The 21,751-nt window shown below is 46.8% G+C and overlaps 1 protein-coding gene across 9 annotated transcripts in view; it reads right to left on the reverse strand.

The window, feature by feature from the left end:
* Nucleotides 1-21,751, reverse strand: part of KCNAB2 (potassium voltage-gated channel subfamily A regulatory beta subunit 2) — a 196,394-nt gene that overhangs the window by 17,887 nt on the left and 156,756 nt on the right. For 8 of the 9 annotated variants that reach the window (XM_020975281.2, XM_020975266.2, XM_020975276.2 and 5 more), the window contains 4 exons: nt 11,541-11,585; nt 7,846-7,890; nt 7,456-7,499; nt 4,860-4,946 (listed from right to left, as the gene is read on the reverse strand). In XM_020975281.2, coding sequence (XP_020830940.1) covers nt 4,860-4,946; nt 7,456-7,499; nt 7,846-7,890; nt 11,541-11,585 — 221 coding nt within the window. Of the gene's footprint in view, nt 1-3,881; nt 3,927-4,859; nt 4,947-7,455; nt 7,500-7,845; nt 7,891-11,540; nt 11,586-21,751 lie in introns of all 9 variants that reach the window. The other variant, XM_078145738.1, reaches the window with a different exon arrangement.

A 21,751-nucleotide genomic window follows, 5' to 3' on the forward strand; every position in this document is an offset into this window, starting at 1 on the left:
TTCTTGGGGAGAAGTGGCAACTCTTGAATTCAGGTCCTTGGGGAGGAGTATAGCTCTGATCGAGACAGTCAGGGAGATGACTGATGGGACTGAGGATTCAGTGGGGTCTACACCTCCTTTCTGGGCTTGCCCTGAGTCAGCCACTGGGGATCCTGGTGACCCAAAGAAGAATTACTTGGCAGTCTCTAATTGCTCTTTTAAGGAACAAACCAAAGGTGGGAGAGGGGGCATAAAAAAGAAAAGAAAAGAAAAGAAAACTGACAGGATGGAATCTCCCTACTGCCTGAATTTTGTGGAGGAGCCTGCTGATGGGAGAGCCTCCTTTGGCTGATCTGGCCCCACGGACGAGCCGCAGCATTTAAGAGGGGACAAGTCGGCCTCCAATTGTTCTAATTCCACCTAACCTTGGTATGTGCTGACTGAGGTGTTGGGTCATCCCAACTGGATTGTCGGAAGGTCTCCAGAGGACTTCTGGGACGCTGGGCAGGGAAGATGGCCCCACAGATACAGTGCTTGCAAGGCAGATTGCAAAACGTAATGTGGAAATGACAGTTTGAGAACAAGTGTTTCTAAAAACAAGTCATTAGCATTTCACCGCCTCAGAATCCTATCTACTCTCATGGCTCAACAACTCCTTTTATACTATCACAGGGTGGGGAAGGTGAGGTCACTGAAAAGGAGGGGAAGTTAGGTTTGCCCCCAAACCTGAATTAAGCCTTACTTCAGGCAAATATTCCCTAATATCACGATGGCTCTGGTTTCTCTTAGAATTTAACTATTAGTTTTCTCATCTTTGCGATGAGAGTGTTGGAGTAAAACATCTCTAAGGCCCCTTCCAGCATTACACTCTATGAGCCTAGGACCTCAGACCTGGCCTGAGCAGCCTCTCTCTGCTAGGTGTCCCCAAGCTGGCAGGGATGCCACCGTCGACGCGTTGTGCCTCAGGAAGGCTTTGCCACACGGACGTTTGTAGTCACTGCTAACTCTGGGATGCATGTTCTCATCGGTTAATTGCCTAATTCCTGATTTGGGTGACATCCATCTATAGGGAGGGATAGGCCAAGAAGACCCAAGTCCCATAGCTGGTGCTTCTGGGCTGGTGTTCTTCCTCAGCTAGTCTCAGGATGAATATGGCTCATGCAAAGTAGTCTGGAGAGATTACATGTAAACTTCCGCCCCTGCTGGGGAGCATGCTCTAATCTGCTTTCTATCACGAACTCTGACTGATGTGCAGTGGTTCCTGATAGCACCAAATTTGGATGTGCTGGAACTGGAGTCGGAAGGGCTGTGGGTTTAAGATCCTATCTCTGACACTGACCAGTCACCCAGCATGAAGATGGGCAAGTCACTGGTACATGGTAAATGCTTAATAAAAGCCTACCGATTGGCTGACTTCCCTTCTCTAAACTTCTGTTTTCTCATCTGCAAAATGGGTAGTAATAATGATAATAATAATAATGACAATAGCTGTAGCACTTAAGTCATAGGATTGTTAGGAAGACCAGATTGGATACGCTTAAAGTGCTATATGTCAGTAATTATTATTGCTACTATTATGTATCAATGAGATACTCCTCATTTTCCCATTTGTGGTAGTTTTTTGGGTTCTCCAATGATAACTTTGTTTTTAACATGGAGAGGCTGAGGTGGGGTGGTATCCCTTTATTACAGGAGGGTCTGTGCTCACTGTCCAAACCCATGGCTTTGGGTTCTATTCTATATTTTCCTTGCTTTTGTTAAATTTTTAGAAACACTCTCAGGAATACCTGCTCAGGCAATCAGCCGCACAGTTACCATGCAGAACCCCTTCCTGTGTTTCTTTTCAGCCAAGACTCTCACTACACATGCCTTCAAGAAAATAGCCAAAGGGGACAGAAGAACAAAACACTGGATGCATGCCCATACACACTCCCATGCACCCAGACACAAGCACGCACACCCACACTCACACCCACACGCCTCCCTATCACCTTCTCATGTACATGGGCACCCATATTTCTTGCCCTTCCCAAATTAAAAAAAAAAATCCATCCCACGAAGGGACCTCTGGCACAATGCATTGAAATGTCCCTTCCATGCAATGACAAGGTAAGAAGTTATATCAGGGTGCAGGCTTGTGGGAAGGCATGATTCCTGTAGAAATAAAGCTGACAGGTTGGTAATATTTTGCACAAGATTGCTAACTTCCGAAAAAGAAAACAATGTCACTCTATCACAAGCAGACAGAGAGGAAGACAGAGAGAGAGAGAGAGAGAGAGAGACAGAGAGACAGAGAGAGAGAGAGAGAGACAGACAGAGAGAGAAGAGAGGAGAGAGAGAGAGAGAAGAGGAGAGAGAGAGAAGAGGAGAGGAGAGAAGAGAGGAGGGGGAGAGGAGAGGAGAAAGGACAGGAGACAGGAGAGAGAGAGAGAGGAGAGAGAGGAGAGAGAAAGAGAGGAGAGAGAAGAGGAGAGAGAGAGAAGAGGAGAGGAGAGGAGAGGAGAGAGGAGGGGGAGAGGAGAGGAGAGGAGAAAGGACAGGAGAGAGGAAAGAGAGAGAGAGAGAGAGAGAGGAAGAGAGAGAGAGAGAGAGAGAGAGAGAGAGAGAGAGAGAAGAGAAGAAGGAAGAAAGAGAGGAAGAGGGAGAAAGAGGAAGAAAGAGCGAGCGCACACAACCCTGACTAGAGCTGGGCAAAAGGATTCCTGGCTTTTCCATCTGAAAGCAGGTTTCAGCAGGGCCTTCAATATCTGTGCCCAGGCTACAATTCTGTCAGAAGCAACTTTTGTCTGAGCCTGGTTTTGAAGGTGCCCCAGGACACCCCTGAGGAGCAGGGCTGAGCCCAGCCCTGTATGTCAGGGTACTGATGTCAGCAGCCCCAGAAACAAGGTTGGCCAGAAGAGCCCAATGATTTGTTTTCTTTCTATTCAATATCTGATATTATTTAACAGGAGAAAAGGGACAGAGCCCAACATTACGAATGAGGAACAGAAGTGGCCGGTTGGCAATGGGGTGGTAACCCACACGGAGCACGGATGCTACGTTGCCTCGTTCTTGGGGAGGGCGCAGGGATTTAGCATGGAGTGGAAGTCCGGCCCCAAATGCCACTGGCTTCTTCCAAATTTTGCCCAACTCTAGCACTCATTCTCTGGGAGAAGAAGGATACAGTCAGTCACCTCTCCGTGGAGAGATCGGGTAACACGGCAAAGGGGCGAACCAATCAGCAGGCAGCCCAGCAGCTGGAGAGCAATCGCTCGGCAGGGCCAACCAAATATCCAGCAAGCCTACGGGGAGTCTGCCGTAGGGAGAGCTGGCACTGACCAGTCGGCCATCTGGCGAGAAATGCAGACTTACCAGCTTCCGCGCTACGCCTCTGAACAGAGACCCTGGTCTTGCAAATGTCAAGGTCTTGGGAAAATGGGGATGAGGGGCCGCTGACCTGTTCATGCCTCGTCAAAGCCCACCCGCTCACTCCTCCAGCCAGTGCCCCCTGAGTGCAGCAGAGATGTCCTCGGGCTCCTCTGCTGCCCCTCCCCCCCAACAGGGAGGAGGCCCCCAGGCAGAACCATCACCTGATGAGCTCTCTAGCAATACAAGCACGCAGGGGTGAGGGCAGGGTAGGGGCAGGCATGCAGAAAAAGGGAGCGGAAGAGAGGAAAAAAGGAATGAAGTGACCACATGGACCGGGGGAGAGGAGGAGGGGGATACTAGGAACTAAGAGGCTAGCTGGTTTTTTCCCTTTACTTGCAAGATGTTTTCAGAGGGCAGTTTTTTTTCTTTATGCATTTTATGGAGAAGTTTGTCACTGGGGGGTAAGGGAGTAGTGTAAATAAAAATACAGAATCTGTCTCATAAAATGCCACTTGGACACAGAAGTCAATAGTCGGACTGCGGGTACTATGTACCTTCTATGATGAATGTTCTTGACTTGGAAGAACTAAATGGGTCCCCTGGTGATAAAAGAAAGATTTAAAGAGACCAGAGTTTATAACTGCTGGAATACCGTAAGGCACGCTATGACAAAGGGGGGCAGCAGGGGAGGGGAGGGAGGCATAAATCACCTTTCAAAGACCACTTGTTTTAAGGAAAATATATAGGTATAAATAAATAGATGGGGGATGGTTGGGAATCACATCTCAGAGGCCTGATTTTCTATGTTCCTGAAGCAGTGAAGCACCGAGGAGGGGGGAGGGGGCTGCAGTGGAGGAGTGGGGGGCCGAGGGGTGGGCTCAAAAAACCAAAGACCAAAATAAGCCAACCCAAACTGCCCTTGTGGCACCGGACACTGCTCCCTGGACATGAGAGAGGATGCCTGACTCATTCCACCCCAAAGCAAAGGACATTAGGATGCCCAACAAAACACAAACAGGACAGATAGCAGGATTAGTTGTGACCCTGCTTCACTAATGAGATGTTAACTTGGGGGGGGGGAGTTCAACATTCCATGCAATTAAGAAACATAGAAGGGGAGCACAAGGTTGGATGTGAAACCAGAGAGGCAAGGACAGAACCTCCGTCCGTTCTTCTAGCAAAGAGATGTTGGCAGCAGGGCTTGAGGAAGGGGGTGCCAGGGGGAGAGATGCCTGGGTCTCTCTTCCAGCAGGAAGGGTCTGGCCCTCTACCCGGCCTAGTCACCCCTGTCACTTCCAGGCCTGGGAAATCCCACCTTCCCTGGCCAAGCCACGGACATGGAAGGTTAAAAAGTGTCTCCGTGGCTTGCTGGTTGGCTCCCCACGCTGAGCCTGCCCCATGTGGTCTGGTGACCTTCTGGAGTCCGGGCTGTGGGATCAGCTACCCCCTTTCAACATGCCTCCATCTCATGGACAGTCAAACCTGGGCCTGGGTGGGGAGATGGCGGTTGGCGTTTTATCAAGAAGACCTACCTTCCATGGGAGTGTTAGGGTCAGGTCTGTTGGCAAACACCACGTCCACGTACTCTAGCTGGAGCCGTTCCAAAGAGGCTTTCAGACCTAGTGAGGAAGACACCAGGACCATCAATAAAGTACCCACTGGGGGCCTGGGACACCTGTACAAGGGGCCCAGGCTTATTTTTGGCAGATTGAAAGGCAGAAGAGATTAATTTTGCACAAATTCACGGTGGGGTTCATGAAGCCATTAGCAAGCATTTATCAAGAGCTTGTTCTGTGCCAGGCCCCATGCTAGGTGACAAAAACAATAAAAAATAAATAAAAAAGTAGAGACTAAAAAGTTATGCAAGATAGCACAGCAAGGCGGGGAGAGTAAGGATGAGAATTCCTAGGGCAGTCTGGTGTTTTTTGTCCAGATGTTTCATCCTCAAAGTCAGGAATGCCTCAGGCCCACTGCTCACTTCCTAGGAAGGCTTCACCTACGAAATCAAAGGTCAGTGGGTGGAACCCAATATCCTTGTGACTTAGGGAAGGAGCCCTACTCCCTGAGAAGAAATACTGGCTTATGATTTGTCCTCAAGGGATAAGGAGTCAGGAATGGAAGGAGCCCAAGGGGGAATTCAGGACTCCTGTCTCCCAGGTCTTTGGTCTCAAAGACAAACCTTACATGTGTTGGGGGACCCTGGTGACTGTAGGATATCGGCCTTTGTGGGGATGCTCAGCTGTTATGTTTCCTTGGCTACCATGGAAGGGTCAGGGAGAAGGATTTAGAAAGATAACTTCAACAAACTCGTGAGGTTTGGCCAAAGGAACAGGGCATGTTTAGTCTAGAAAACAGGGAGGCTTGTAGGGGAGCTGATGGCTATCTGAGTATTTGAGGAGCTACACCATGGAAGAGTGATTAGACTGGCTTTCATTGAATCTAGAGGAGCAATGTGGGAAGGGGAGAAAGGGAGGGACAAAGAGGTCACTTTAGCCTTGATGAAATGAAAGGAAAATGTCCTAACAATTAGAGTTGTCAAAAAGGTTGATTGAAAAAATACCAATCAACCAACCTACAAAAAACCAAAAGGGGATGGGCAGCTTTGAGAGGTAGTGAGTTCCCCATCACTGGAGGTCTTCAAGACAAACTGAGATAACCACTTATCTGAGTTTGTAGAGGAGATATGTGTGGAGGCATGGGTTTTGGGGCCCAATAGCCTCTGAGATCTTCTCCAAATCTGAGATATAGGGACTGTTTAATGCAGAGAAGAAAAGAATTTGGGCACAGGATAAGAAAGCACAGGAGGAGAGGGGTCCTGCAAAAGGGGTGCCACAGGATCCCTTTCCATGATGTGGTTGAGAATAGGACAAATAACTCACTATGGCAGAATGTTTTTTCCTGATTCATTAACATCTCTCCAGAAAAATCACTTACCCTATACTGGGTATTATTTCCCCCCTATTCCTCCCAAAGAGTGGTAGGGTCCTACTAGAGTCTTAAACCAGTCAAGTCTTAAGTCTAAGTTTTAAATGATTTAGATGGGGCAGGGAGTTGAGGGGACTTCAATCTCTGTAAAAGTCAATAAAGCAATGTGACAAAAATCTAAAGGTTCACCCTTTATGTGTTGCTGCTCCCCCATTAGAAATGTAAGTTCCTTGAGGCCTTGGTCCTTTGCATAGTGCCTGGCATACAGTAACTGCTTAATAGATGCTTTATTCACTCTAGAGGTTTATTCATTTATTCATTCATTCATAATAGAGGCAGAGTATCCAGAAGGAAGGAGTTGACACAGTCCTGCTGTCCTCTGCCACAGTCAGTCCATATCTGGAGTATTGTATTCAGTTTTGGGGGCCACACTGGCAAGTGCCATCACGTACCAAGGAAGATGACCAGGATGGTAACAGGAATGGAGATGATGCTATATGAAGAATGGGGAACTGGGGATGAGACAAGAAGTGTGTGTGTGTGTGTGTGTGTGTGTGTGTGCGCGCATGTGTCTGGTGTGTGGTGGGGGCAGGTGAGGAGAAGGGCATGAATAAAGTATTTGGAGGGCTATTATGTGAAAGAGGGATCAGCAGTGTTACTGGGGAGCTATGAGGTAGACTGAGAGCTATCCATAGTGGATGCAAGCCTATGCATGTTGTGGGCTTCTTGCTCACTGGATGGCTTCAAGCAGAGCCTGGTATGGGAGAGGGGACTCTTGGTCAGGCACATGTCAGACCAGGTAGTCTGAGAGGTCCCTCCTACTCGAGGTTCCTGTGATTCTCCACAGAGGCAGAGGACTGTATTACATGCATCTGAGGTCTCTACTAAATAGGCTATGGCAAGCACCTCGGATCTAGGAGTCACAAGACTTGGGTTAGTCCTGGCTCAGCCACTTAACTGGCTGGGTGTCCATCAGTTAGCCATCCCTTCTTGCCAAGCCTCAGCATCCTCATCTGAAAAATGGGAACAATAATCCCTGCACTACTTACCACACAGGGTGGTTAATGAAGATGGGATGAGAAAACACCTGTGGGAATACTTTGTGACCAGCAAGCCCTTTGAAAAGCAGGAGCTACCCCTCCTGCTCTTGTATTCTTTGAGAACCGTGGCCAATGGATTAATGGAGGTGACCCTGGGACTTACCTTCTATGATGTGCTTTCTGGACAGACCTCTCTCAGTCTCTGCTCTGAAAAACAGGTCAATGGCATGCATGAATCACAAATCCAATTTCTTCTGACCCCTTACCCAGATTTTGTACTGCCCATGGACATAAACAGGGCCTAGCAGAGGCTTCTGACCATGCCTGGATTCTCTAAGGAGCCTCCCCCTCCATCTTGACCCTGAGCCAGCAGGCTCTCATTTCTGGAGGTCTGACCGGGGGCTCCCCTTAATGGATAGAACCCAGGACGATCTTGATTGTGGGCAGAATACCCTATTGATCATCGCATAAGACTGAAGGGTGACAATGGGATCGGTGACAGTCTAACGAACAAACAAAATAAACAAAGAACTAAATAAATAAATTGACCTACTTTCCTCCCCAGAAGATTTTGGTTGTAATGACCAGGCTAGATCGTCTGTAAAACAGAAGAAAAGAGGTCATGTTCCTATCATGAATGGGTCTGATTACACACACACACACACACACACACACTATATATGTACATACATACGTACGTACATACATACATATGTATGGATTGGTCATAGTGCTGATCCCAACCAACCCCTGTCACCATCAATCTATTAGTCTTTAAAATAAAAAAGGCTGACTAGGGTGGCCAATTTATAAATGGTCTAACTTGCAATCATCTATACACAATGTACTTTTAAAAACAAGTATGAAAGTTGGTGAAGAAACACAAATGCCTTCTTCCCCAAGAACGGTTGAACAGGAGCCATACAGAACCAAAGAAAAGGGTGGGCCTTAGATTTTAACAGCCACATATAGACAGGGCCCAATTTGGCATCTTTCCAGTTCAGAAGGACCCACTGGAGACTGTGCTTCACCGACTAAGCCTTTGGAATCTAGTGCTGTTACCTCCATGCTGTGGGGCATCTCAAGAGGACATAAACAAAGGGCCCAGGGAATGCCTAGGACCAGCCTGGCTAAGGTTGGAGGGGTCTCTGTATTTCAGCCATGTCAGTTCTCAGAGATCCTCTACAAAGCCAAGGGAAGGGTCTTGATCTGGGTCAATGAGAATTGCCAAAGCTCCCCAAAGGATTAGGTCAGCACAGGAAAGTCCTCTGGATGGCAGCTATTGTCTTCCCCCTGGGGGCCATATCCCCACATGAAGCCAAGGGCAACCAGGAGGCCCAGAGATCTCTACCATGGCCGGTGCCATCACCATGCTGCTTCCAGCAAGCACTACCTGCAGGCCCAGAGGATGACCTAATATTTACTTCCATATGTATTCACCTAAGACATAATCATGAGATTTGCTAATAAGTGCAATTTCCTTTAATTATGGAGTGGAGAGGAATTTATTTTAGGATCAATTATAGCAAAGAAACAACCTTGATGGGACCCGAGGAGGGGTGTAAATAATTAGAGCTGTGGCAGCTTCTTGAAGAACAGCGGCTGAGATTTTAAATGGCACTTGAGAGGGAAAGGAAGGAGACAAGGCACGGCATCCTAATTACTTGTGACATTTCTGAAAATAAAGACGCATTAACCACTGTGCTCGTTTGCCACTTCAGAGGAAATCACATCTAGTGGTTTGGAGGACCTGAGATACTAGCAAACACCCAGCTAGGTCACAGCACGAAAGGAGGGCAGTGGGCCTTGAGAAACTCCAGGTACGTTCACCTGAAGAGACACGTACAGCTGTGCACAAAGGAGAGACAGAGGGGAACCCTGGCCTGGCTTGGCCTGGGTATGAAACAGCTGAGATGGAGAATGGCTAGAGGGAGGGGTATTAGCTATGCGGATGTGAGGCTACAGTGCAATGCAGTACCATTCCAATTCTAAATCTGCTGTTCTGTGAGGTTAATTCAATTCTTTTCCAGCTCTAAACCAATGATCTGATGAATTCAATTCAATTCCAGCTCTAAATCTATGATCCTATGAATTCAATTGAATTCCAAGTCTGAATCAATAATCTTATGAATTTAATTGAATCCCAACTCTAAATCTTTGATCCTATGAATTTAATTGAATTCCAACTCTAAATCAATGATCTTATGAATTCAATTCCAACTCTAAATCTGTGATCCTGTGAATTCAATTAAATTTCAGCTCTAAGTCTACGATCTTATGAAAATGATTCAATTCAATTTAACAAGCATTTTTTAGGCACCTCCTACACACTAGGCTTGGTATTGGGAGCACAAAGCCAAAAATAATACAGTCCTTCCCCTCTAGGAACTCATATTCTACTGGGGGAAACTACAGGCAAACCGACACAAATATATATCGAGTAATTTCAAGGGGTGGAGGTGAAGGACATTGACAGCTTGGCAAGGGGGCTCATCAGGAGTTTCAGGTGAGAGGAGCCCCTTGAACTGTAGCTAACTAGGGGGTGCCACAGTACACAGAGCACTGGACCTGGAGTCAGGAAGATATGAGTTCAAATCCAGCTTCAGACACTTACTAGCTGTGTGATCTGTATGCCTCAGTTTCCTAATCTGTAAAATGGGGGTTACACCAGCCCCTACCTTGCAGTGTTGTTATGAGGATAAAATGAAGTGATGTTTGTAAAGAACCATATAAATGCTAGCAACTTTCATTACTATTGAATGAAATTAGAGATTCCAAGAAAGGGAGGTAAGGAGGGAGTTAATGGGATGAAACATGTGCAAAGGGACAGAGGTGGGAAGATGGGTTGTTATGTGTGGACATCAAGCAGATGCGCTTGGGTGGAACACAGAGTGCGTACAGGGGGCACCGGGAAATCTGTCCAGAGAGATAGGCCAGAGGTAGACTCTGAAGTGCTTTAGATGCCAACCACTGACCCACCAATGAGAACAAAGGAGAAACTCTTTGAATCTAGCTTCTGTGTGTCAACTGCCAAAGAGGGGAGCTTTTAAACTGGAGACCCCTTAGGGAGGAAGGGAGGAAATGAATGTACAGGGGAAAGTATACTAATACTTTAGCGTGTTTTTTTTTTTCCTTAGGAAGTTTCCAATCCAGGATTTAGCCTTTTGGAGCCAGCCTCCCGAAGAGTGAGATCCCCATTCAAGGGACTGCTCTGTTTTGTCTTGGTAGCCTCAGTCTAGCACAGTGACTTGCACCCAATAAATGTTTGTGTGCCAGCAGGCACCCGATAAATGTTTGCACGCTGGTGGGCACCTGATAGATGCTTGTTAAATTCCATTGAATTAATCTTCTGTGATGGTAGGATGTGGTACAAGTCCTTAGTGAGGTTTCCAGACTAGTTAGTTAGCTTAGCAGATCTGCTAGGAGTTCTCCAACTCTAACCCTTCTCTAAATGCTAATGCTAAATTAGAGGCAGAGTATTGTGGCTGAAACAATGGTGAATTGGGAATCAGCAGAGACTTCCATTCCAAGCCTGTTTCAGCACTTACCAGTTATGTGACCACGGATAAGCCTTGGTTTCCCCATCTGTAAAATGGGGATAACAATACCCATATGACTTACCTCACAGGGCTGTTGTGAGGAGTACATAGGATCCCGTCTGTAAAAGCACTTTATAAACCTTAAAGCACTCTATGTATACCAGCTATTACCTATTAATAATACATTATCTCCTCATCTTGGGCAGCGGCCTTTAAGAACTCCCACCCTCCTGAGTGAAACAAACGGTCACCATGGTAATGGGTCATTATTTGCTTTGCTCACTGTGGGAGGATTTCACTATTGGCAGAGGTGCCCATTCCCTCCCCAAGAAGGAAGAAGCCATATCCATCAGCATCTCCCATTAGAAGAAAAACAAAAAGACAGCAACCCTCAGGGTTTTTACGAGTTGAAGATAATTTGTCTGCACGATGAACTGGCCAGGGTATCCCTGGGAAACTCAGCTTGGCAATTAGAAGGAGAAAGGAAATCTTGCTCTCCTTCTTCCTGCCAGGAAGGAATTTGGGGCTTGGGAGCCTCAAGGCACCACTGAGGTCTGCTGGTCCCAGGGACCACAAGGCTGGGTTTCCAGCCTGTCTCTGAGTTTTGTCCTCCAAAAAGCTCTCCTCCTCCCCATGGTCTGCAAATAGGCCTTCTCTGCTAGATGTGAGCAGGGGGAGAGACCACAAAGAACACACACACGCTCCTTACCTCCATCCCTTCCTCTTAATGATATTTCCCAGGACGACTTCAGCTCTGCAAAACAAGATGGAGACACAGGGATTTCATTAAGCCATTAGGGGAAATCACAGAAAATTGAAGCCAACTCGGTAATGACAACCAGATGCACCATAACTCTGCGATCTGGGAGTGCTGGTGCCGTTTCAGGGATGGCAGGGATGATCGTGAGGGGCCCAGCCCTAGCCTCTCCAGGAGGGGAACAGGGAGAAATGTGGCATCAGGGTATCAAATGCCCTAGGGACTAGTTGCCCCCAGGCAGCTACTTGGATCTATTGCAGGAGAGGAATGGAACTTTGGCCCAGATTTATGCCCACACTCAGAAAAGCCTGGCCAGGGCATGGCTTGGAGGTGGAGGCCAGGCAGCATCTGGATGCTGTTTGGTCCACCGTGCCCAGAAACTCACCAGTGACAACTAGGCTGCCTCCCCAGGCTGTTTCCAGACAATTACATTTTTAAAAAAGGTAAATTATTCATGGAGTGGCAGCATCTATGGTGAAGGCCCCAGTCCTCTTAATTTCCAGAGACAATGATCATCTCTGTTCAGAAGCTGGGGCCAAACTCAGAGAGCTGAGAGCTATGGGTGTCAGTAGTGATTTGGGTGTGTATTGCAAGTGTGTTTGGGGGTGGTGGTGAGGAGTGTTCCTTTTTTTAAATACTAAGTAGACAGATGTTGGGTTCTGGGTGATTTGTTCTGCTCTGTATCACTCTGAGTCCCCAACCAAACTTGGACAGAACCAGGTCAGCTGGCAGGCCTGCTGCCAGCTTGCCGTGCCATAGAGGCCCCAAGAGAGCTTCTGGGGATTTTGAAGGGTTTTTTTCTGCTGGTAACAAAATGATCTGGGGTGAAAATCAAGAGATGGCTCAGGGTCTGCATTCAGCACTGCTTGGCCTGGACCCAAAGCTGCTGGAGTCAGCCTCGACAAGTCATTTTGCTCTTGTTTTGCACCCCCTTCCCTGGGCCCCATAGAGCTATATCTATGAGGCTTCCTTAAGAGTCCTTAGCATCATTCCATTGCTCCAAGTAAAAGCTACCTGAGGGCAGGGACTATTTGTATTTTTGCTTTTGTATACCCAGCACCTAGAAGAGTACCAGCAAGTCAGTTTTTTCATCTGCAAAATGGGGGAGCTGGTCCATTCTAGCTGTAGCCAGGATCTTGTGATTTTGTGAATTGCTGGCTAGATGCATAGAAACCAGCTCAGATCCTGTACCTTTCTCCTCTTCCTTTAACCCAGGGGGTTTTAGTCTTTTTTTTTTTTTTGGTATCCCAGACCCCTGTTGAAGTGTATGGACTTTTTCTGAGACCTGTATTTTTAAATGCATAAAATAAAATACATAGGATTCCAAAGGAAACCAATTACGTAGAACTACGGCCACCCAAATATCAAAAAGTCCAGTTTACAGACCCTGGGTTAAGAACTCTGATCTGGCCCCTCCCTCTGCGACTCGGGCTAGGCTTACAGAGAAAGATTAAAAGGAAAACCAAATGAGAAAAGAGGACCTGAGGGTGCATTCTTTCAGGAAGTATCAGCTTGCCGTTTTGCTCGTGCCGGTAAATTGGTGAAGTTTTCAATGAGTCGAGACGGGAGTGGAGACATCGAATCTCTTTGGAAAGCTTCCCAAATGAGCATCTGTCGAGAGGCTGCAGACATGCTGCCCCAGCCAAAGAAAGTCCCTGTTGCCCTGGGCTTGGGCATGGGACCAGGGTTCATGTGCCATCAGCTTCTCTGTGCTTGGCCCTATTCATTATTCATGGCCAAAGCCATTCCCCATTTGTTTCTGAAGGAAGACAAGAAGCCCTGGGGCTATATTTTCCTGGGCTCTGCCCCCTCCGTTGTGAAGTTACCGTTGCTGAGGGAACAGGTTAGCTTTGAGTTGGGGGTCATATGACCTTAGATCTAGGGCCAGAGGAGGCTTTGGAGGTCAAATTCAACCCCTTCATTTTACAGATGAGAAAACTGAGGCCTTAAGTATTTTCATCTCTCTAGAGGCAGAGCTAGAGTCAGGGAGATCTGATTCCAGATCTGCCCTCAGATACGTCCTAGCTTGTGTGACCCCGGACAAGTCACTTAACCTGTACCTGCTGCAGTTTCCTCACCTGTAAAATGGGGATAATCACAGCACCTACCTCCTAGGGTTGTTGTGAGGATCAAATGAGATAGTATCTGTAAAGTGCTTAGCCAGTGCTTGGAACAAGGTAGGTAATTAATAAATGCTTGTTCCCTTTTCCCCAGGGTCACAAGAGCAAAGTGACTGAAGCAAGATTTGAACTCAGAAAACTTCCTGAACTGCTGTATCCCTCAGGGTAGAATGCAAGCCCTTTGGCAAGTTTAGCTCCCGTGGGGCTGTGGGATGCTGGGTTCTGGGTGATTTGTTCTGCTCTGTATCACTCTGAGTCCCCAACCAAACTTGGACAGAACCAGGTCAGCTGGCAGGCCTGCTGCCAGCTCGCCGTGCCATAGAGGCCCCATGAGAGCTTCTGGGGATTTTGGAGGATTTGTTTCTACTGGTAACAAAATGATCTGGGGTGAAAATCAAGAGATGGCTCAGAGGGGCAGCTAGGTGGCGCAGTGGATAGAGTACCAGCCCTGAAGTCCGGAGGACCTGAGTTCAAATCTGGCCTCAGACCAAATACTTTACTCTTACTAGTTGTGTGACCCTGGGCAAGTCACTTAACCCCAATTGCCTAAAAGCAAAAAAAAAAAAAAAGAAAGAAAGAAAGAAAAAAAAAAGAGATGGCTCAGGGTCTGCATTCAGCACTGCTTGTCCTGGACCCAAAGCTGCTGGAGTCAGCCTCCCCAAGTCATTCTGTGGGTGTTTTGCACGGGGCAGTGGCAAAGCTGTATCACCAAGGGGCTGCTCCCCGGGACGATGGCTGCAGGCACTGAGATGGAGGCATTGCCATTCAAGGTCTTGGGCTGTGTCCGTCAGGGTCCTAGAGAGATGGTGGTCCGGGTGGTGGTGGTCTGACTTGTCTGCCCCTGCTGTCGCCCATGTCTCCCTCAGGGTGCCTCGCTGCTTTTGTTCCCTGTGGGTGGTGGCCAGTTGGCAGCTGGTGGGGGTGGTGGGCTCCTTCTTCATGAGAGTTCCCTTCTGAGATGATGGCCGTGAGGGCATAGAAGCAGGTCTGGGGCGTGCTGCTCCTCCCAGGGCTCTTGTGACTCTGACTGTTGGTGGCAGTTGGCTAAGTGGCACAGTGGATAGAGCCCTGGGCCTGGAGTCAGTTCAAATCCAGCTGCAGACACATCCTATCTGTGTGACCCTGGGCAAGTCATTTAAACTGATTGCTTCAATTTCCTCATCTGTCAAATGAGGGGAAGAAAATGGCCAACCACTCCAGTGTGTTTGCCAAGAAAACCCCAAATGGGGTCACGAGATTCGGATACAACTAAAACGACAGCACCAAATTCTGTGTGACCCTGGGCAAGTCACTTAAACGAATTTGCCTCAGTTTCCTCATCTGTAAAATAAGCTGGAGAAGGAAATGGCCGACCGCTCCAGTGTCTTTGCCAAGAAAACCCCAGAGGGGGTCACAAAGGGTTGGACTTGATTGAATAACAACCAAAAAGCAGTTGGCTCAGAGTTTGTTGCTGGTGGGCCCCTTCTCCACAATGATTTCTCCCCTTAACGACGGCTGCAGGAACTAGGCTGGAATCAGGTCTGGCGGTCTGGGGGGCACTGCCATCCTCAAGGCCCTTGGCTTCATGGTTCTTCGCCGTTCCACATTTCCCTCTGACCTCTGTCCTCACCATGACCTCCAGTCCCTTAGCTTCCAGCTCTTTGCCAGGTCATCATCCCTGCACAAACTATACTCTCCTCCCTTTCCTATCTTATCCCCTTAGGCAAACTCATCCAACTCTACATCATCCCCTCCTCTTGAATCCTTGGCCTCCTTGTGTGACACCAATCATTCCTCAAAAAACCCCTGTCCTGGGTTACTTCTAACATCTCTCTTCACTCCTACTCATGTGCTGCTGAATAGAGCTGGTGGAAATCACAAAAACTGGGCCCACTACAAATGTATGTTACCTATTCCCAAACGGGCCCTCGCTGCAGCAAGGCAATCCTTCTACTCCTTCTAATCAGTTTGTTATCCTGCTCCAAACCTTCTTGTTTCTCCTCCAGACTCCAAAGGTACGTACGCTCTTTCCATCTTCTCCTCCTCTCCATCCTGACCCATACTTCACTAAAAAAATCGAGGCCTCTGCTCCCTTCCTGCTCACCTAACATTCAGACATCATCCTTTATAATCTCCTTCACTCCTATCTCAGAGAAAGAGGTGGTACTTCTTGCCAAGGCCAATCCCTCAATGCCAGATCCTCCCTTCTTCTCCAGCAGATCATCACCCCCTTAATCTCTGAAGTCTCCTATCTGCTCTTTTCTTCCCTGCTGCCCACAAACAGGCCCATGTCTCCTCCGTCCTTAAAAAAAAATCCTCATTTGATTTGACCATCTCCATGTTCTAGGATTTGAGAAAGCTATTTACTCTCTGTATTTTGGCTTCCTACCCCATCATTCAGCTGAAACCACTCTCTCTGAAGTTACTAATGATCTATCTCTTCATTGCCAGATCTAATAGCCTAGCCTCAGTCTTCTTTCTTCTTGACCTCTCTGCAGCTTTGACACTGCCCGTCACCTTCTTTTGCCTGGTACTCTCTCCTTTCTAGGTTTTCCTGACACTTCTCTCTCCTGGTTCTTCTCTTGCCCATCTGACCTGTTCTCTTTTGACCTTCTCTTTCCTGGGACTTCATGCAGAGCACACCCACTGACTGTGGGTGTCTCCTGTCCTAGGCCCTCTTCCCTTCCCTCTAACAAAGCATCTTCAGTATGTGCGTATGTCGACCCCTTCTCAGAATCAAGTTTCTAAACGGCATAAAATGAACTACAAAGGATTACAAAGGAAATTAAGTATATTGAAATACAGCTATCAAAATCGTTTTAAAAAGCTGAGTTCACAACCCCAGGTTACTCTCTCAGCGGTCTCATCAATTCCCATGGCTTCAGTGATCTTCTCCATGTAGATGATTCCCAAATTTTGCCATAGTCTCTCCCCGGAGCTCCAGGCCCACATCACCAACTACTTTTGGGGCATTTCTTGAATTCAAACTTGGCATGTTCCAAAGACTCATTTTCTAATCCTTCCTCCTCAAACCTTCCTCTCTTCTCAACTTCCTTATCACTACTATGGGCACCACCATCCTTCCAGTTAGCCAGGCTCACAATTCTCCTTTACATGCACCCCACAAATACAACTTGATGCCAAATCTTGTGACTTTTACGGCATCTCTCCTCTTCATCCCCCTCTCTCTACTCATTCAGCTGCCTCCCATTTGAGGCCCTTCTCCCCTCTTTTCTTGGCTACTTCAATAGCTTCCTAAATCATCTCTCTTCCTTAAATCTCTTTCCACCCAAAATCATCTTCCAACCAGCTGTCAAAGTGGTTTTCCTAAACCACATGTCTGACCCCTGCTCAATAAACTCCAGTCACTCACTATTATCCCAAAAATAAAATATAAAATCCTTTGTTTGGCATTTAAAGTTCTTCCCAGTTTGGCTCCTTCCCACCTCTCTGTGCTTCTTACACATGACTCCCCTCTCCATAGATCCATAAACCATTTAAGATAGTCTATTTACCGTCCCTTGCACATAATCTTCCATTTTCCGACTCTATGCCTTTTTAATGGCTACCCCCTCATCTGGAATGCTGGGATTATTTTCCACCTGCTCTGTATGTATCTTGTATGCTCCTTTCACATTTGACTTCCCCATTTAGAATGTGAACTCCTTCAGGGCAGGGGTTGTTCTTACTTTTCTTTAAATTCCCAGAACTTAGCATAGTACCAGGCACAGAGCACGCACTGGACAAATGCTGGTTATGACTAACAAATTAAGCTAAGGAGAAAACATGGTGCTTGGCATGGTTGGGGACAGGGGTAGGGGGAGTGTTACTGTTTCTAATTAATTCACTCCTAGCTGTTTGACATTGGCTAATTTACTTAGGTACTCTGAGGCTTGGTTTTTCCATCTATAAAATGGGAGGGTTAGGGTTAGGGTTAGACTAGCTGGCTTCTAAGACCCCTGCTACTATTAAACACTTGGAAAATGGAATGATGTGGAAGGGATAGCCAGTGGGCTATGGTAGTTGGATTGTAGAGGGGAGTGATGGGAGATAAGATTTAGATTGGTAAAGGACTTTAGAGGTCATGCACTTCTTTATAGTGAGAGGCAGCATGGTGGATAGAGGGTTGGTCTTGGGGTGGCCAATTACAAGTGACCAACTGGGGCAAATAAACAAAGAAGAAAGACATGGTAGCTTTCATAGGCCCATGGAATGGGGAGTGCTGGACTTTGATCAGTTGAGGTAAGGCCTCCTAGAACATGGAAAGAAAACTTGTTTGACAAAATTGTACCCACTATGGAGAGAAGCAATACCCCTGGATTAGGAAGAGTTGGCTGTGGGAGTGGCTCAGGTAGGCATCTGAAGGAGACATGCAAAGCAAGAATCTTTCTATTTTTGCATTATGTCTTGTGTTTTAAGTGTCTGTAGCCCCAGCTTGTGGGGCAACAAGGTGGTGCAGTAGATAGAGTGCAAGCCTTGGAGTCAGGAAGACCTGAGTTCAAATCCAACCTTAGACACTTGCTAGCTGTGGGACCTTGGGCAAGTCACTTAACCTTCTTTGCCTCAGTTTTTTCATCTGTAAAAGGAACTGGAGAAGGAAACGGCAAACCACCCCAGTATCTTTGCCAAGAAAACCCCAAATGGGGTCATGAAGAGTCAGACAAGACTAACGGACAATAACAATAACCCAGCTCCAGATTAGCTTGTTGCTTGGGGTGGGGCAAAGGCATACCACTTCTATGTGAAATTGGTAGAAGCCTTGCCTGATGAGGCTTGGCTAGAGATACCCAAAAGAGGGAGATCTGGGACTTCGGGCAATGTGCTGCTATCTTTTCTTGCCCATTGATGGTAGTAGCTCTGCACAAAGACCACCATCTTGCTCAAAATCACTAGAAAACCAAAGGCATTGCTGGGTTTCCTGACTTCAAGTTTAAGGTACACAGGCAACATCATAGTGCTACATGAAAATTAAAAATAAAAAAAAGAGGTGCAAATCTCTCTGCAGGACTCTAATATAAAATACTGAAGTCTCCCATCTACTGTAGGTTAGAAAGCCAAAGGCTGTATAGACAGTTTGCAAGATTTAGCTCTGGAACGGACTTCAAAGTTCACGTTCTCCCTTATAAGTAAAGGCAGTGTGGTGCAGTGGCTAGTGGGTTGGATTTGGAGTGAGGGTGATCAGGGTTCAAGTCCAGCTCTTTGGCCACTGTCAAATCACTTAAGCTCTAGGTACCCCGGGAAATCCTCTAAGACTCTAGAGGGAAGGATTTTCCATGCTGAACATTCCTTGCACTAATGAAAAGCTCTTCACAACTTCATGCCCTCTACCTTTCCAGCCCTCTCACACTTCTTTCCATGTGCCACAGCACCAGTCTTCTTGTGGCTCCTTGCAATATGGCACCCCATCTCTCAACTCCACGTCTTTCCTTTCACTGGCTGGTAATACCATCCCTTCTCATCTCTGCCTCCAGTTTCATGGGCTATCTCCCAGTGTCAGCTCACACCCTACCTTCTGCAGGACGCCTTTCTGTAGGTAAGTCCCACTCAACACCACCACCTTCCCTCTGAGATCACTTCCCAATTATGCTGTATATATCTTGTACATACAGTTATGTGTATGTTTTATCCTTTGTTAGACCGTGAGTGCCTTCAGAGCAAGGACCTTGTTTTGCCTTTCTTTGTATTGCCAGTACTTGGCAGAGTGCCTGGCACATTTGTCACTGTTTGATCATTCAGTCATGTCCAACTCTACATGACCCCATCATCTCTGTCTGGGGGGGTTTCTTGGAAAAGATACTGGAGTGGTTGGCCATTCCCTCTCCGTTTTATGTGTCCCCATTTTATAGATGAGGAACTGAGGCAAACAGGGGTTAAGTGACTTGCCCCGGGTCACAGAGCTAGTAAGTATTTGAGGCTATATTTGAACTCAGGTCTTCCTGACTCTAGGTCCAATGCTTTATCCACTGAACTACCTAGCCACCTGGCACACAGTAGATGCTTAATCAATGATCAATGACATTGATGGGTAGAAAACAAATAAGAAAAATCTTCTTTGTTTCAAAAATGAGGAAAGGGAGGTCCAGGGAAGGTAACATACACAGGGATCACCCAGGTAGTAAATGGCAGAGCCAGATTTTGAACCCCAGACTTCTTTCTGATATTAGATTCTGTATTCCTTGTACCATCCCATTTCATGAAATTCTGGTCACGGTGAAGAACTGACAAAGGGTTCAAATGAATGATTTAGCAAACAAAAGATAGCTTTCGGAAACTGGGTGCAGGAGAGTGGAATGATTTGATTACATCCGCTCTCTGAATTTTAAGCCAATAGCTGGGGCTGGAGTGGGCTGTGCTTCTCCATAATTGAGGAAGAAAGATCATTGCAGAGATACTAAGTGCTTAAAACGGTACTCCAGGGTAAAAGGTCCTTTCTTCTCGGCAGCCCTAATTGCAGCATTAAGAAAAAAAATATATCAAGGAACATTGGACTGGGCACAGGTCATCTGCATGTAGGAGAGCTGAGCAAGACAGCTTAATCAAGTGCCTTGCTCGGTAGATCACCATGGGCACAGGGGGACAGAAGGCTCTTTCCAACTCGATTAGAAGTTCATTAAGCCTATGAAAAAGAACCTCGTTCCCACTCCTGCCATGATAGGAGCCTGCCCCAGTGGGAGTAATATCTTCCCAAAGCCAAAGAAAGCAAATTGTTGTTGTTATTATTGAATCGTTTTTTAGTCGTGTCCAACTCTCTGTGACCTCATTTAGGGTTTTCCTGGCAAAGATCTTGGAGTGGTTTGCCATTTCCTTTTCCAGCTCATTTTATAGATGAGGAAACTGAGGCAAACAGGGTTAAGTGACTTGCCCAGGGTCACACAGCTAGTAAGTGTCTAAGGCCAGATTTGAACGTGGGTCTTTGCTCCAGGTCCAGAGCTCTATCCGTTGTGCCAACTAATTTCTGGCACATAATAGATGCTTAATAAATTAATTAACTAAAAAATTAACCAATTTATTTCTAGAGAGCTTCAAGGTTTTCAGAGCACTTTTCATATGCTATCTTATTTTAGCCTCTCAATAACTCTTGTTATCCCCATTTTATAGACAAAGCAACTGAGGCCTACAGACCCTTTTGCAAAATCATGTTTTTAAACGCATAAGATAAAATACGTAGGATTGCAGAGGAAACCAATTAGACTGAAACACAGTTATTAAAATATTTTAAGATATTTAAAAAAAACCCACAATTTCATGGACCCCAAGTTAAGAGAGCTGTCCAAGGAACAAAGTATAATGGATAATGTTGGATTTGGGTCAGGAAAGCTGGGATAGAAGTACCCTACCTCAAACATTTGTTAGCTGGCAAGCCAGGTAACATCTCTGGGCCTTTGTTTCTTCATTTGTAAGATGGGCATAGCAGCAGCCTTTCCTTTGCAGGGGTCAGATAAGATATGTGTGCAAAGCACCTTACAAACCTATGTGAATGTTAGCTCTTCTTATCATTCTTATTGCTGCCCATGGTCAATGAGGAAGTGTCAGAGATAGGATCTGAACCCAGGTCTTCCTCACTCTGAGCTTAGCCCCCACCTAGTCCAGCTGATGCATAAAGGAATCCCCCTCAGGACATACCTTACACGTGGCCATCTGGCCTCTGCTTGAACGTCTCTGTGCAAGAGGAAGCCAGCCCCTTCAAGGCAGTCTACTGCACTCTGGGACAGCATTAACCTCAGGAAATTTCTTCTGACATGAAACTTCTACTGGCTTCTTTGCAACTGCTGCCACTGCTCTCGGTTCTGTCCTCTGGGGCCAAACAGAATGCCTCTAATGATCCCTGTTCCCTTGACAGCAGCCCTTCAAATACTTGAAGGCAGTTACCATGTGCCCCGGTCCCTGAGTCTTCTCTTCTCCAGGCTAAACACCCTCAGTTCCTTCGGCCGAGCCTCATCTGACATGAATTCAAGGTCCTTCACCGTCCTAGCTGGACACTCTCCTCTGGACATCCAATGCCCTCTATAAACAGAGGCTCAGAACTGAACTGGATGCTCCAGATGAGGTCTGACAAGGGCAGAG

This window comes from Phascolarctos cinereus, unplaced genomic scaffold (genome assembly GCF_003287225.1).
Source record: "Phascolarctos cinereus isolate Bilbo 61053 unplaced genomic scaffold, phaCin_HiC Scaffold_726;HRSCAF=1367, whole genome shotgun sequence".
Taxonomy (NCBI): Eukaryota; Metazoa; Chordata; class Mammalia; order Diprotodontia; family Phascolarctidae; genus Phascolarctos; species Phascolarctos cinereus.